Genomic DNA, 17071 nt, shown 5'->3' on the forward strand with positions numbered 1-17071 from the left:
ATCCATTCGTGGCGATGCACAAACTAAACCTCTTTTGTCTGTAAAGTATTACTCTCAGTATAAAGGTTTGTTGGCAGTCGGAAGCCTCTCTTTCACCACTGTTTCACCTCCCCTCACACCTTCCCTTTTTCTGCCTCTCATTTCTCTTTATTGGGCTGACTTTAATCCGGCAGCCCTGAGAAAGTAAACATAACACTTAGAGGGGAGCTGTAGGATTAGTGCCCCCTGCTCTTTTTTTCCATCATTTTTTTTCAAAATCTGTCACAGCAAGTCCAGTCTACCAAGAGCTGGCCAGTGAGTATATACCCATACTTCATATTACTGTAAATAGAAAGCGAGAACGTGTTGATTTCTCACCTGTATTGAGTCATTTTAGCCTTAAAACATCACACTAGGCAAACATGTGAAACTCCAAATCCTGGTCATCTGATCTCGATATGGTTTTTTAATCGTACATCTGCTCATTTGAACCTTTCTACGTGTGAACACAACAGTTTAAGCCTTGTGAGAGTAAATCAATCCACTCTCTTATTGACACATGCTTTTGTGAGTCACCACCTGAGTCTTTTCCATGACAGCTTTCGAATTTCTGAACTAGATGTGATTTATTAGGAGAAAAACTTGGAACTGGAATGTGTGTGTTGATCTCTAGAAGTTTTGAAACGATGCTGGATTTTCATGTTTTCAACAAAGTCTGTTGCCAGGAGTTTATCCAGCTCTCTACAATGGTTACTTGGTGTGATTTTAAAGAGATTATGGCTAATTCTATTAGTTTTTTTCTTTCCCAGCAGAAAACAGAGAATAAAGAGGCAGACAGTGCCCAGATTGTGACGGTCCAATACACAGAAACTACTGAGGAAAAGTGAGTAGAAGCATGTTGCGCTACATTTATGTGAAAATCACATAAGTAGATAATTTTTCAAGATTTTGGTTTTTATACACAGTTAAGTGTTGAGTTCAAGGTTTTGTTTTGTTGCAACTTAATTACATAAAGCGACTGCAGACATAATAAACTTGTATATTTCATTGTTGTAGTTGTATTTGACCAAAGTGTGTCTTTTTAATAAAACTGTAAAGTAAAAATTTTTGTCTTTTTTCGGTTTTACAGTGATTGATTTATGATGCATTGATTTTAAAGGGTGAACTTTGCACGCTGCTTTAGAGGTTTGGCAACCAATAACAACCTTTTCTACTGTGCAGTTTATATCAGACAGATGGAGTCAATTGTTTTTTTGGCAGTTTTTTTTTCCACTTGTAAGTCTAGATAAGAAAGGAACCGATCTTATAGGACATAAAAGAGAAATCTCCTTTTTGAAGTTAACCCCTGCAGGGCCCTGGGTTGACCAGAATGAAAAGAGAAAATAAACCAAAAATCATTTTCATCAGGATTTTTTGTACTTATATGTGTAGTACAAACTGTGTAGTGCCGCAGTGTGTTGCGAAACTGAACTAAGACACTTAACTGAGATGCAAATCAATGTGACACTTTTATTCAGCGATTGATTAAATTGAATTATCTTTTTCTTGCTACAGGGTTTGGTGTGTTTTATCTGTCATATGATATAAATGGAATGTAAATCACAGACTTAAATTGATCGTCTGCATAAAAGTGGCCAAATGTAATACATATTACTCCATAAAACACTTGGTATTTGTCACCCAATGGTGGGCTGCAGGGCTGCATAGTGGTGTAGTGGTTAGCACTTTCGCCTTGCAGCTAGAAGATCCCTGGTTCACGTCCCGGCTTTCCCGGGATCTTTCTGCATGGAGTTTGCATGTTCTCCCTGTGCATGCGTGGGTTTTCTCCGGGTACTCCGGCTTCCTCCCACAGTCCAAAAATATGCTGAGGTTAATTGATCATTCTAAATTGCCCGTAGGTGTGAATGTGAGAGTGATTGTTTGTCTCTGTATGTAGCCCTGTGACAGACTGGTGACCTGTCTAGGGTGTCCCCTGCCTTCACCTGAGTCAGCTGGGATAGACTCCAGCCCCCCCATGACCCTAGTGAGGATTAAGCAGTGTATAGATAATGGATGGATGGATGGATGGTGGGATGCATTGAAGGAAATATTGCATTGATTCTTGGTGTCTGTGCACATTTTTCTGAATATTTCACTGTAATTCTTCTGCAGGAATCCTGGCAGTGAGCTGCAGGTTTACTACGCACCTCGCAACACCTACAGTGACTTCTTTGACGAGCTCAATCGTCGCGGCGACACTTTCTACGTCGTGTCTTTCCGTCGGGTGAGTTTTAACTTTCAACTGAGAAATGGTTGCTGGCTCACACATACAATCTGATGCAGATGTTAAATTGATCACATAAACTAAAATTAGAGCAGATTTCCTTCACAGCTCAACACTAATAAAATCTAACTCCATTTTTATCTGCCATAAGATTTCAATTTGGTCATAAAAAGTGAGTAATTACTTGTATCATGAGCAACCCATGAATCATAATTTGTATGTAGTAAGCTTTTCCCTCAACAAAGAGTTTTCATGTGAGAGGAAAAGGGGTCAGGGAGCAGATGAAAAGTACACACCCAAGGGTGTAACTCTTCATTTCTACTCCAGTTTCTGCCATTGGTAATCACCAACACCATGTTTTAAATTTTTATGTTTGACCAAGTGTTAATCTATTTGGCCTTAATTCATTTTTTCCTCATTTGAGACTCTGAATCTGTTTTTCATTTTCTCTCTTGACGCAATTAATCCTGAACATTTAGGAAGAGTTTGCTTGATAGGTAACATTTAATATATGCTGTACAGTTTGTATTTTATTACTATGGATGTTTTTTATTCTATTGTAACTAAACAGTGGCAATAAAACGCACAATAACTTCGAAATATGTACCTGAAAAATACTTACGTTAGCGAACAAACAGTTTTGTAAAGATGAATCACCTCTTGCTATTTTCTGACAGGATGCTGTATGTTTCTAAACAAAAACACATGTGGCCGATGTTCAAAATGCATTTCACATCACACTCTGCACCTCTGGATGTTAAGCTCCTAAACCCTCAGGATTACTCAGTGTGGTGGGAGTTTTGAAGCTTATGGTCAAAGGTTAAGACCCCTTGGGGACCAAGCAAGTCACAGAGGTTTGGTTTCAGGTTGTCATAGAGACGGCAGGGACAACGGTAACTATGGTGTTCTCGAGATTAAGGCCCCTGCAGGTCAAGTAGCTGTTCTTTAGTTTGGATTAGCTATGTGATGCATGACCAGTGAGGGTGTTAAAGTTCCTTAAAAGTAGTACCGTAAAAGTAATATCAACCGCTTTACAAAAACATTACAAGATAAAGGCTTTATCTAATAATTTCTGGAGTTTGATCTTGAACTTTTGACAAAAGAGAGGGAAAGTATGCCTTTAGAATTATTTTTATTTGATATCTGAATATTTTGATATGTGGATTCGGGGCAGTGATTAACAAAAAGCTATTTCTTAGTTAACTAAATGAATCTTTACCTCTTTAAATAGTGTAAGATTTCCATCAAAATATGGAAAAGAACATGGTATGGTCTTATTATTTACCATTTTGTACCTAACAGTTCAAAAATCGAAATGAAAGCAATTTTCTTCAATTATTTTTTGCTTTGGTAATTTTCAGCTCTACAAAGAAAATGTGACTTTGAATTTTGGTTTGCCCTTTTTTTAAGGTGTGAACTAATACATTGTAAAGTGTCTGAAATTCCAAATACACATTCCTCAAACTGTCAATAAATCTTTCTCTCCACAGCGATTCAAACATTTGCATGCTTCCAGGCTTTCTGAATTACATTTTTACGGTGATTAACCTTTCAAGAACATGATTTTTACCAATTCTTATCCAGCAGGGGTAATACAAAGCATTACTGTGTATTAATTAATGTATTAATTTGACAACGCAACATATTAATATTTGTATTTGCATTACTGAGTCAGTATGACAAAAAAGAAGCAGTGATCAGTAAAAGACAAAGTCCAGGTAAAGAATGTAGATTACACGTCTGCTATTCGTTGTGACCCTTTTAATTCTCACATACCATTATTAGCTTTTCACAGTCAGTTTATTTGCCTGTATTTTGTTTCCTGGGTTTCAGGGTGTGTGTGTATCTACAAAAGCATGTGTGCTGTTGTTTTTTTGTTCCAGTCAGTATGATGTTATAACAAGACTGCCAAAGCTCTGGATTAAATTTGGAATTTGTTTGTATTTTAAAGCCAATCACCGCCAATTTTGACTTTTGTCCCCGTAGGCAAAAATACTTTTCATCATGGCCTGTTTCTGCCCTCTCCAGCAGTTGAGCTCACTCTGAACAGTATGTTGCGCACTCAGAAATGGTCGTGTTTGGGTCAAGGTTAGTTTGGGCCCCTCCACAGATACATTAACACCTGTGTCTTTGCTGAGGTGTAAAATGAGGTGAGGCGATGGAAAAAACAACTCTCAGTGAGAAAAAACATGGGACTGTTTCACTGCCTACTGTCATTTTTTGGTCTTGCTTCATTTCTCGTGTTGTTTTAGCACCTATGGCTTTATGCAAGTGGAAACACTGGCTGCTTTCACTGCGTCCAATAAGTAAAATCCACCTGTAGTCATGGCGGCAGCAGTTACGTCAACTTGACAAGCTGGCCGGTTTCGTGATGATGAGCAGCGTTGTGGTTTCCCTCTTCCTTTCACCCTCCAATCACAGCCACCCTCTCATTTTTAGCATTTAATTCCACCTTTGGAGGCCTACACATTATCCTTAATACCTCACAAGTGCCATGAGCATAAACAAAACCCTTCATTCAAAATGATAGACTACGAATGGACGCACACAGATCACATATTAGTGTCATTTTAATAAAATTTACGAGGCAATATGAAGAACATTCCTACTTACCATGACGACAAAAAAACTTTCATTTCAGTGTAATTTTTCCTCCTAACTTCGGTCTATGCTCCTGTCTGTCGCCACCTTAACACCCCTCATTTGTTATCTCACTCAGGGTGAGTTTTGGGAGCCAAGTTTGATGGCGTTAACCTGCTTTCAGTGGGTCTCCTGGTAGTTGGTAAGCCACAGAAAGCTCCAGTTGTAATGATGATGGAGACCAGGTCACGGGCAATTTCTCTGCTCAATGCTTGTTGCTTAATATCTTCAGTGACTCTGGAGGGAGCTTATCGAAATTTGATTAATTAGCCCTGAGGAATTAGGACTAAAAGTCAAGATACCTCAGCCGGCACTGCTTTGATTCAGAGTTTTTGAATGTTTTCTGTGAGTTTGACCACAAGTTTGCTTTTCTTGCCTTTAAAAATGATTTTGTTACATTTTTTCCTTGATTCCCAGCTTCTTTATCACGAAATCACAAGTTTCATTCACTGGTTGTGGTGTTTGAGCTTGTTGAGTTAGTTTTGCTCTTCAGTTTCCTAAATTTCTTAGTTTTAATTTAATGTAGAAATTCATTCACAGCTCAACATTGACATTAATGTGGGTCACGTGTTCATGCATTCCTCTCCACTGCAGCTAAAAACCTTTGGTCTCAATGGGATGCGCTAAAGCTATTTACACAGTTGTAGGAGCTGAAACACTTTTTTGGTGATTTCTGGTGCTCTAATTGTCCTAGAAAATGGCCAGCAGTAAAAGTATTGGTAAAAGTAGTATTGAAAAATGCTAAATTTGAGGAAATGCATGCCAAGAACCACTGCTTTATGCTGCCACCTGTATGCATAAAGCTACAAGATGAAATGCTGTGCTCTCTGAATTAAGAAATCTGTGTGCATTCCTCTTATTTAAAGCAGTTAAGAACAAAAATTAGAATTTTTGTGGTGCTTTTTCCCGCCTGCTTTCCAAAATGACCACAACATCATCGATCTGCTGCTAAAGCCGGTGATGCAAGACCCTCCAGATATAAACGAAGCTCCGAGCCTTGATCAACAAACACACACATGCAGCCGACCGTTTTATTTGCCTCACAGTGATTTGTATTTTCCCCTTGATGACCCTCTCCGCTTTTGTTCTCAGGATCATCTGCTACTTCCTGCCACCAACCACAATAAAGGAAGGCGACCCAAGATGTCTGTGGTCTTGCCAGCCATGAACATAAATGGTAAGCGCTGCACCACAGACACAACAGTTGGGGGAGTTTGGTCAGTCAACACGATGTAACGGATGAAAGGCAAAGCTGGGAGCAGATTGAGTAACACGTATCCCTGCAAGAATGCATTACTTATGGCCGGAGAAACTTGTAGGACCAAAATAGAAAACTTTTTAAGCCTGTTAAGGTGATACTGATCCTTTTTTCTTCTTTGCTGGTGTTTTGTTTTTGAGGTCTATGTCCTTGGAAGTAAGAGTTGGGTTCCTGCTTAGTTTAAATTAGAGTTGCTTTGTATATTTTATTTGCTTGAAAGGTATCTGGTATTTAGGACTGGTTTTCTGCACCTTCACTCAGCTCTGTATTGTGTCTGTTTTGTCTTCCAGCTTCTGATAATGCTTACAGCTACATCTAGCAACCCTGCACAGATAGTGACTCAACCACACACAGACACACACACAAAAAAAGCTGTTTTCATTTGCTTTTTTGCCTTTATTTTTTATTTTACCTACAATTTTTAAGATCTTGGGTTTAAAATAATGATGTTGAGGGTTAAGGGCCATTCATTTATTTGAAGTACTGCTATAAAAATATATAAAAACATTTTAATTATTATACTAGAATGTTATATTGTAAAGAAAAAAAACACCATTACAGGCCATTATCCAGGCTTTAAAACCCAAAATGAGCACAGCTTAGTTTTCATGACCATATTTTCACAAATACCAACTGGTGCCTTTAGTTACTTCAACTGCTGAAGGTAACAGGCCTTTATTCAAAGCAGGCTTGTTTTAGATGTCTCTATTTCTGATTCCCTGTGTTTGATAAGTGTAATTAATCATATTTTGTTACGAAGCCTTGTTTTTATCTGCTCTGTCCTGTCAAAGTTCCTGCATTACACTGCAAATGCAAACCCAACACTCCGTGTAACTATTTTAAATTTTATGCCCTCTAGCATGTCATTGAACAGAAACTCTGCATTTCTTAACAGGGGCTTTTATTGTGCAACATTTCCATTTGCATCCCACATGCAGCTACAGCTGGACAGGATTAAAGGATGACAAAGTAAAGTGGATCAGGAGCCACTATTGTGTCAGTTTGAACTCTGTAAAACATACCAGGTACATGTGAAACAACATTTAACAGTGGATTACAGTTGTCAGAACTAGATAGATAAACACACGCAACGTATCCAGTAACTCAAACATATTACATGTAAGAAAAAATAGGAAAAATAAGGTACAAATCATGCTAGTAGGAGAACCAAGTTAAGGTTTAAATACAAATGCACATAATGCGACAAGCACCAGAGTTTTTCAACCTATGTTTTTGTCACACAGCTTGTAGTCATTTATTTAAACCACATGACCAAGTTTTTAAATGACCCTTGGCTTTTATTTGAGCAAATACAGTAGATTGATTTAATTTGTAGCTTTACGTCCATTTCTTGTGTAACCGTTTTTAACAACAAGGACAAGAAATGCATTGAGCACTGAGTATCCAGAAAACTACCCAGATAATTTCATCCAGAGTTGGGGTTCCACTTCAAATTGTGCCACCTACAGGCAGAGAAAGAAGTAGTTTACAACTTTGGAACATCTGCCACCTGTAGGCAGGGTAGAGTTTTGCAACTTTGACTCTGCTTTTTAATGTATGTGAGGTTTTTACACTTTACTTTTGTAGTCAAAATTGGAAAAAGATAGAGTTTGAGTTCCAGTACAGTTAAATGTGAGTTTGCAAGTAAGTTACATGCCAGTATTTATCGAAGAAATTATCAGTGTAGAATTACTCTTCAGTAGATGCAGCCCTGTAGTACATTACTTGGTCCTTGAACTAATTTGGAAATCTAGACACTTTGGTTTCAGTACATCAGTCAGTCCATTTACTGCCAGTGTCCACTAATGGCTGCATGCTAGTGATGAAAAGTCAAATTAGTTTCAAGCAAAAATCAAATCCACTACACATTCTGGAGCGCTGACACAGCTCATCTAACTTCATTTACTTATGAAGGGTGTACTTGCTGTCCACAGCTTGTCATAGTGGGTGGCAGCCACAGTGGGCTTGGTTGTGGTTTCGGGGGAGTTGTTTTCATCAGTCCATTTGAGAAGCAGTCACCCATTTATTTGACCGCTCGCCCTCAAAAACAAACCCCCAGGAAGCATTTTAACGTCCGCTTACATGAGGTACGCCTCAGTATCTGGACATTTGATCACAAAAGAATCTTCCACTGGTGCACTGGTTGCCAAATTGTTTTATTTTTTATGAATTATTAAAGTCTACACATGTTCCTGATTTCCATGAGCTCACCAATTTTTTCTGCATGACCCTCAGATCTGTGGGATTATCAATACAGTTTGTCAAATTCAGGTCATGGGAGGTTACAGTGGAGAGAAGGCGTCTGTTTCCAAAACCAGAATTATCAAGTGGCTTCATTTTCACCAAGTCTGGATACAGTGAACCAAAAGAAATCAGGAGAGTTTATGTAGGGCGTGAGCATCGGAAGAAAGCCTGTTGTTGTTATTGGCGGTTCAACTGGCATTTTAATCAGAAGTTATTCTTCCGTTATCTCCAAGTCTGTCTGTGGCAAAGCACCAGCAACTGATTTGATTAGTGTTTCAACCAACCCTGAGAGGAGTGAGTCAGTGGAATATGAGCCTCTTACTCAGCAGGGAAGATGTGGCCATTGAGATTTTTTTTTTCTTTTCTGAGAGAGGGGTGTTAGATGAAGATTGATGAAGGTAAACATTGTTCTTGGTTGGCCTTGTCAGGGAGGAATGTTAAGGTCCGTGCTGGTCAGATGGCCCATTGAAATAGCAGTAAATAGTGAAATCCAAGACCTCCTTTTCAACTAATTGTTGAAATGACCAAACAAAGGTGGCATTCATGGAGAAACATCAGGTCTGGAAAGATTCTCGTTTGCTCATGAGGGAGAGGTCTTTCGATTTGCATGATCTGCCATGGATGCCTGCAGAGAGTTGCAAATTTAAAACACTGTCTTTGCCGTTTTCAGGAATGTTTGAATCAAATAAGTGGTTTGGATCATGTGGTGTTCTTTAGAAAACAGAGCTAACACCAGTTTTATGTTAGGAGATACCACAATTGCTTCTTCTGGTGGTTCCTTATTGGCCTGACAGTGCTAAAAACCAAACCAACGGAGGCTGATAAAGCTAAAGATGGTGATGACTCTCTCTTTCTGGCTCCCTCCTTTCACATTTAAAGCCCCATGTGACACACAGATCACAGCCTTCAAGTAACATTTTAGATTTATGGTGTCTTTGTTTGAAACCTTGAAGTGATTAAGTGCAAATGTACATATCTAATTGGGCGACAGCTTCAAAAAAAGTAGAAACGCCGTCCTCTTTTCTGGAGCATGATTGCTCCACAGAGGAAGATAATTCTTTCCAGCTCATAGTTGCTGCTCTCCTTCAGGAATGCCTTCCTTCTCCAGTCACTAAATGGTTTTCATCTGGAGGACGTGGATAGGCTCTGCTAATCTGGAGTGATCGTTTGGTCTGTCTCGGTCAATAACCGAACGTGGATCGGAGAGACTTTGATGTGAGCCGTCGTCTGTTTCTGTCTCGCTGCGTGTCCACGGTTCAGGGGTTCTGTTAAAGTTACTTGACTCTGACCTGGTTGATTTGCTCTGAAAACTGGCTTGGCGGTGGCTCCTTATAAGGGGCTGAAGGGTGTGTTTATTTAATGATCGCCAGAGTTTGAAAGCAGCTCAATCAAGTGGAAGCGACATGTTTGGGTGAGAGGAATGTTTCGGGGATGACATCACTTCCAGGTGGATCGAGCGTGGAGACGCTGCGGTCTATTTTTACTTCTCTTGAGATTGCACATGTATGCTGTAGTAACAGGCAGCTTTCACTGGGGGGTTCAAGGTAGAGCTCAGCTCCACAGATGGGCTTTGGGGGACAGATTTTCCTACTTCTTTAATCTAAACAGAACATCCCCACCAGTGCTCTGGAAAAGAGTGCACTCTTAGCAAACCACATGTTTAACCCTTGCTGGTCATGCACAGTAAAATTTCAACTGTGCAGTAAACCCAATAATCCTTGGTTTATGAGGGCTCAAGCACATTATTCTTTCTATGTATAAACTGTATTTACTCTTATTAATACTCTTCTTTATTAGAAATACCAGCAATTTTGTAATTTTATTGTAAATACCAGCAACTTGTGCACCTTATTTCTTCCACCAGCACAATTTGTATGTTGATTTCCTTATTTTTATTAACTATAGCATGTGTGAACTACTGGATACCCTGAATTTCCCCAAAGGGATGAAAAAGCTATCTATCAACCTATCTAAAACTTCAGCTTCAGTTACATGGCTCAGCAGCTGAATCATAACAACTATGGAATTCGTGGTTCCCAGAGGATAAACCCTACTATTGTGGAATTTCCCCCTAGCACCATAATGACAGTTAAATTTATGGTTGATTTGTAGTAAAATGTACTTTTCAGATTCATATTCCCCTCGAGCTGCGTTGTCATAACCTTAAGTGTCATTATCTAGCATCTCTGCAGATTTTTTTCTTTTAGTTGGCTCCAAGGTTGTTTTTACTAATTCTTTAATTACCATTGCTTGGTTACTCAGCCTTTGGCTTGTGCGTTCTCTTGGAGGATACCCCACCATTTAGATAGCATAATCAGTTGGCATGCAGTAAAGACTGTCTGTGCTTCCTTATCTGACAATAATCTATGTGTTTTCCTGTTGTTTCTGACCATTTGAGAAAGACAAATGGATATTTTGCTAAAGTAAATCAAACCTCATTTAACAAAACTTAAAAAAATCTACATTTAATCTTTTCCTTCTGAGTTCATACCATTCAGGGTTCACCTAAAACCTGTTTGGAAGGTGCCAAAATTCTCCAAGTCTTCTAGTTTTGTAGATAAAAGACAGAATTTACTTGATTAGACTGAGCTGGATTAATGGGTTATGTGACCCAAATCCATCCATCCATTATCTATACACCACTTAATCCTCACTAGGGTCATGGGGGGGCTGGAGTCTATCCCAGCTGACTCAGGTGAAGGCAGGGGACACCCTAGACAGGTCACCAGTCTGTCACAGGGCTACATACAGAGACAAACAATCACTCTCACATTCACACCTATGGGCAATTTAGAATGATCAATTAAAATCAGCATATTTTTGGACTGTGGGAGGAAGCCGGAGTACCCGGAGAAAACCCACGCATGCACAGGGAGAACATGCAAACTCCATGCAGAAAGATCCCGGGAAAGCTGGGACGCGAACCAGGGATCTTCTAGCTGCAAGGCGAAAGTGCTAACCACTACACCACTGTGCAGCCCGTGACCCAAATCATGTTTTCCAATTTTCTGATTACACTAGCGGATGAATTCCTTCCTTTCTGATGTAAAGAGGAAAAAAAAAACGTCCTCAGAGTTTGTTCCAGTGTGGCAGCCGCCATCCTCCTGCGATTCGCTCTCAGGTTTCCTCAGATGCACTGTTGCCAGACATTGTTCGTTTTATCAGCGTGCACCAGCTCACTGTGTTGCTGAAACTCTCTGGAACATTTCCAGATGGCACCAGTAAAAGGCAGAATAAGACCACGCAGAGCGGGACGGTAGATTTGGCAGCGTCTTCAAAGAGTTGCTGTTTGAAGTCTGTGTGTTTGTGTGTTTCCTTTTCCACTGTTCAGGCCTCTCAAGCAGTTGGCTAAATACAAGTTAGACAGTTTGGTAATTTGGTGAAAGATGGATATAAACAGAGTGGGATTTTAAATGCGAGTCCTCACTTTGGAAAATGCTGCAGATTACAGCCCACACACTGCAGAGTAATTACTGTGAACTTAGAAAATGATTATGGGGTGCAGTAGTTTAATTTCAAGTCTAACTACACAACTAATGACATTCCTATTCACTGCAGCTGCAGTTCATGTTTATAGTAGTGCTAGTTAACAAATACTAAGGTGGTGAACACAGTGAATACACCTGTTTAGCATCAGCATGTTGGCATTGTTATAGCGAACAGATTTTAGCATTTAGCTCAAAGTACAATTGTGCCTTAAAGAGATATTAAATCAACTCTTGGTGAACAGGAACCATCATGGCCACAACTGATAATTTAGGTTAAATGATGAAACATTGTTGAACTGTAGCCTAAGAGGAGAACTGTAACATTTAATATTTGGCAAAATCAGTTTAGTATTAGCTACTCTAGGCTATTGGTCATACAAGACCAAGTAATAGTAGTAGTCAAACTCCTGAGTGTCTTCAACTGGGGAAAAATGTGTTTTATTGCTTATAAATGTAACTTTTCATTTGGGTCATTCCATATAAAAGCAACCAAATCTGAAAGAGTTTCCACCTGACCTACTTACTGTTCAAAAGTTTGGGGTCACCCAGACATTTTCATGTTTTCCATGAAAACTCACACTTTTATCCATGTGCTAACATAACTGCACAAGGATTTTCTAATCATCAATGAGCCTTTCAACACCATTAGCTAACACAATGTAGCATTAGAACACAGGAGTGATGGTTGCTGGAAATGTTCCTCTGTACCTCTATGGAGATATTCCATTAAAAATCAGCTGTTTACAGCTACAATAGTCATTTAGCACATTAACAATGTCTAGACTTTATTTTTGATTATTCTAATGTTTTCTTCATTGAAAATAACTGCTTCTCTTTCAAATATAAGGAAATTTTGGACACCCAGATAGCTCAACAGGTTGAGCAAGTGACCCATGTACACAGCAGCCTGGGTTTGATTCCAGCTCATGGCCTTTTACTGCATGTCTTCCTCCCATTCTTCCCCCTGCTTTCCTGTCTGCCCCTCGACTGTACCTATAAAATAAAGCCAACAAAAGGCCAAAAAATAACTTTGAAAACAAAAAGGACCTTTCTAGGTGACCCCAAGCTTCTGAACGGTATTGTATATTACAAAATTCTTTTGACACAGAATGAATCATGGCAAGACGATGAGCCTGGTATCGAAATGTAGGTAAATATGATACCTTTCATTTGCTATTTCTTAGTTTTACCAACCACCTATGACACATGGTGATTTGAGCCATGAAAGTTTCCTCAAAATGCACTTTTTATACTTTTCTCTCGTGGATTTTTACACACACCTAAGGCATAAATGCTTGATTCTATGAGTCTATTTCATAGACAGTAAACTGGTGCTGTTTTTGCTGTTGAGGCTATAATACATCCCATGATATTTGTGTTCCAAGTTGGTTATTGAATAAATGATGCTGAACAAAAGCAAGATTTTAGCTTCAGATTATGACAAGTCATTGCAGTTTAAATAGAATGAGATCAAATATGTTTGGGTATTTTTTTGCTTTGAAAACTGCATGTGGTTAAATAGTGAAGACTCAAAAATGCTGAAAATTAAGTGGAAATTAAATTGAGTAAACTTCTGCCCTTTATGTACTTTGGGGGCCTTTAAATCTGAAAAATATCATTGTATGAATGTAGAATTTTGCATTGCTTCATGAAATTTACTGAAGTTGTTGTTCCCAAATCAGCTGATTCTAAGAGATCAAATGGGAGGCACTGATTGATTTTTTTTTTTATACCCATTTGAACGATGTATTATTCAGACATGATCACTTTAGAAACAGCTTCTTAGAGCCACTAGTTTGACCTGCAGTGGTGACAAAACATTGAACTGAGGGTGAAAAGGGTCATTTTTGATCTCATAAATCCATATCCAGCTCTACTTCAGGAATAAAGCTAGTTTGAGGTAGACATAGCGTGACAAAGAGTCAAATCCAGACCGCAGAATAATTTAAAGAGATGCCTGTTGAGGCGCTGAAGCTAAATGAAAAGTCCCTGTTTAGCTGCAGGTGCAAAAGAGGAAGCTTAGCCGTAGATGAAGTCATTCTCTGCATTACTTACGTCTAATGAGATGAACATACGTGGATTCTTCCAGCTGCATCAGGAAGTATTGTATAGTCTCCGTACAATCTGATGAGCTTCTCTCTGCCTCTAAATAAACGTCTCTGAATATCCTGCTGCAGAAACTGATGTGTTGCACAGGTGTCTGGAAAAAAAGACTTAAACAACTTGCAGGCATTTTAAAGACGCCTACAGCTCTGTTTCTGGGTCATATAAGAGAGCACTAAAACCGAGTGTTCGACTTGTGTGCACCATATGGGGAATGTTATGGACACACAAAGGAGGCCACAACTTTCTAAGTTGTCTTTTAATAAAAATACACAAAGGAACCCTGAGCATGTTAAAAGAGTGTCCACTTTAAAGGATGTTCTCTCCTCCGGTTGAGTAAACCCCAAACTGTGAACCTCCAGTATCAAGTGCATTGTCTTTTTACTCAGTTTGAATTTCCCAAGATAAAGGAATTGCTTGTGTGTAGGTTGAACCCTGAGATGACACTGTGAAGTCATACAGGATTTATCCTTGATAACGTACTGTACACCATCTGCGGTCGTTGGGTTCATTCAATCACAATAATCTGACTCATCTGCATCGATCACTTTCTTTGAATCGTGCCCAACTTTGTTCTTTTCATCTCTGAACAAAAAAAAACAAAAAAGAAGGATCCTGACTCACCCTCAGTGATCACTCTTTGTCTCTCTCCCCCACAGACTTTCTTATTTTCTCCTCTCCCATTTGCATGTCCTGCTCTTGTTTAGAGCTGTTTTGTTTATCTCCACGATGGAGAAATCCAGTGTGTGACTCACCTCTGGACTCCATCTGTAAACCAACCTCCACCCCACGCTTCATTGCAGTTCTCCCACCGTCTCAAACAATACGTCTTACACTCCCAAAATCCAGCGTCTGTTCACGTCTTTTACTGACTAAACAAGTTGTCGGTAATAGTGCTGAATAACAGACGCAGTTTGTGTCTTGAGTTGATTAAATCTTGTGTGAAAAAACAAAAGTCAAGCTGCAGTAGCTAACAACTTTCCTCTTCCTTTCTTGTCTTTGCAGAAAGCATCATAAGAGACAAAGAGTTCGAGGTGATGATGCAGATCGACTGTGAGGTGACGGACACCAGGATCCTCCACATCAGGTCTTCCAGCATCCCACCTCTGCTCCGGGTTAACCACACGGACACGTTTTACCAGCACTCCCCGACCGACACCAAGGCAGCTCCTCCCGTTGGCGTCCTCATGGGCTCTGCTTAAGATCGCCTGCATTCTTTGGAACTCTTTAACAAAACACCTCAGTTTTTTGGCTCATGACTAATATTTTAAATGTGGTCTGCTCCCCTTGACTTCATATGATCGTGATTGTGCTCTGCTGACATGCCGTCATTAGAATACAAAAGAAGCTCAAATCTTCAGCTGCATTCTTTAAAAGAGGCTGATATCCGGTAGTGGCGTGTAATAAGGTCCGAGCCGCTCCTTGTGTGGCAACGCTGACTTCTCCCTGTAACCCCAGACGCCCCACATAAGGGTAATTGTTTAGCAGCAGGGGGCAGAGCATTGAACCCTGAGTCACCCCATCATAACACAAATACTTTTACCCCTAACAGCGCTCCTCCTGGACGAACTGCAGAGCCAGAGCTCAGACAACAAATTCATATACACCTATTAAAGTCATCAAAGTACATTTGTGAGAAGCACACAGGTTTCTGTTTGTATCTGAGCTACAGAACGGAGTGCTTTAATCGCCTCCAGCTCTCTGTCTCTCTAAACAAATGGATTTTATTAGTGTAATAGTAAGACATACCGGATTAATTACCTGCAGTACGCAGTAAACTCAGGAAGTCAGGTGATTTGTGAAAGCTAACCACTATGTTGTTGGCAGGTTTCGATTAATTTAAGGATTCCATGCAATGTATCGATGAAGAATTTCCTTTTTTTGGGGGTCTTTGCACTGTGTTTCATGTATATTCCTCAACAGATGTGGACACTGTACATATTTATTTCTATTATTATGTAACAGTACCCTTCTGTGGTTTGATCCATTTTTTTGATGTCAAAAATATTTGATATTTTCTTTGTGGAAACTTTTCATTCTAATCGACAACAGAAAACTCAGAAAGATATATTGTACATGTATATTAATAAACAGTGGATAGGAAGGAAATGCATAGTAAATGTCAGTACTGGGAGATTTGGGTGTCAGTACACTGAGTGGACATCTAGAAAATTTTGTTCCAGATAAGTTTCTCTTCATCTTTCATCGTGTGAAACCACTTCTTTTTCAGTTGGCAGATGTTTGACATACAAACGCTGGTGCAAAACGTTGCATGACTCTTGACTACTCTGTCCACAGGCTAAATCTTGGTTATATCTGGCATACCTTTAAAGAAATTAAAGCATGCTGGGATGTTATGCCATTTAGGATTTTAGTACTAATTTGTGATCAAATTTTGCACTAGAAATGCAGAACCTGGAAACTTCAGCTTTAAATGCCTTATGTTCATGTGTGTTTTATTTGTCTATAAATGGGGGAAAATTTGGTATTAAATAATAAATTATACATAATTAGAGTTAGTAATCTATTTCTTATTTCCGGCCGGTCCTGTGTATGTTGGTAAAGCAATATATTCTTCTCTTAAAATGCACTTCTTTCAGAACAGATGGTTATGTTTTAGCTCAACAGATGCCCATAAAAATTGTTCAGAAACCTTGTGTTGTTTAAAGCCAAGCTTTCTGTTTGTGTGTAGTTTTTTTTTCCATGTCCTTTTGGTTTTAAATTTATATTTGATTCTCCACAATGTTTTCACTGCTCCACTTATGGACAAAGAAAAAGAACAAATAAAATCTTTGTTTTTTTGTATTCTGTTATGTGCATAAACCAAAATAAACACTGGATTTTGTCTAAGTATACCTGCGTGCACGTTTTGGTCTGTTGGGTGAAATCCTAAACTGAACTATTTTGTTTTTTCTTCATCAAGCACAATAGATTGATTGTTTCTGGGGGTTTTCTACCACAATAACTCTATTTACAAGCACTAACAGTATTCTAAATTACAGGTTTTAACAGCCAACCCCTGTATGTCTATTTGTTTTTTTCTTTTTGGTCCTTTCCTGCCTTGTTGCCTTCTAACTTCGCAGTGTTCCAATTGAA

General features: G+C 39.1%; 1 protein-coding gene across 2 annotated transcripts in view; it reads left to right on the forward strand.

The window, feature by feature from the left end:
- Positions 1-16828, forward strand: part of atf6 (activating transcription factor 6) — a 36231-nt gene extending 19403 nt beyond the window's left edge. The window contains exons 13-16 of one of the 2 annotated variants that reach the window (XM_055019495.1): positions 792-862; positions 2131-2242; positions 5975-6059; positions 14981-16828. In XM_055019495.1, coding sequence (XP_054875470.1) covers positions 792-862; positions 2131-2242; positions 5975-6059; positions 14981-15177 — 465 coding nt within the window. In that variant the 3' untranslated portion in view covers positions 15178-16828. Of the gene's footprint in view, positions 1-788; positions 863-2130; positions 2243-5974; positions 6060-14980 lie in introns of both variants that reach the window. The other variant, XM_055019491.1, reaches the window with a different exon arrangement.
- The last annotated feature ends 243 nt before the right edge of the window (positions 16829-17071 follow it).

The sequence above is a fragment of the Amphiprion ocellaris genome, chromosome 2 (assembly GCF_022539595.1).
Source record: "Amphiprion ocellaris isolate individual 3 ecotype Okinawa chromosome 2, ASM2253959v1, whole genome shotgun sequence".
NCBI lineage: Eukaryota > Metazoa > Chordata > Actinopteri > Pomacentridae > Amphiprion > Amphiprion ocellaris.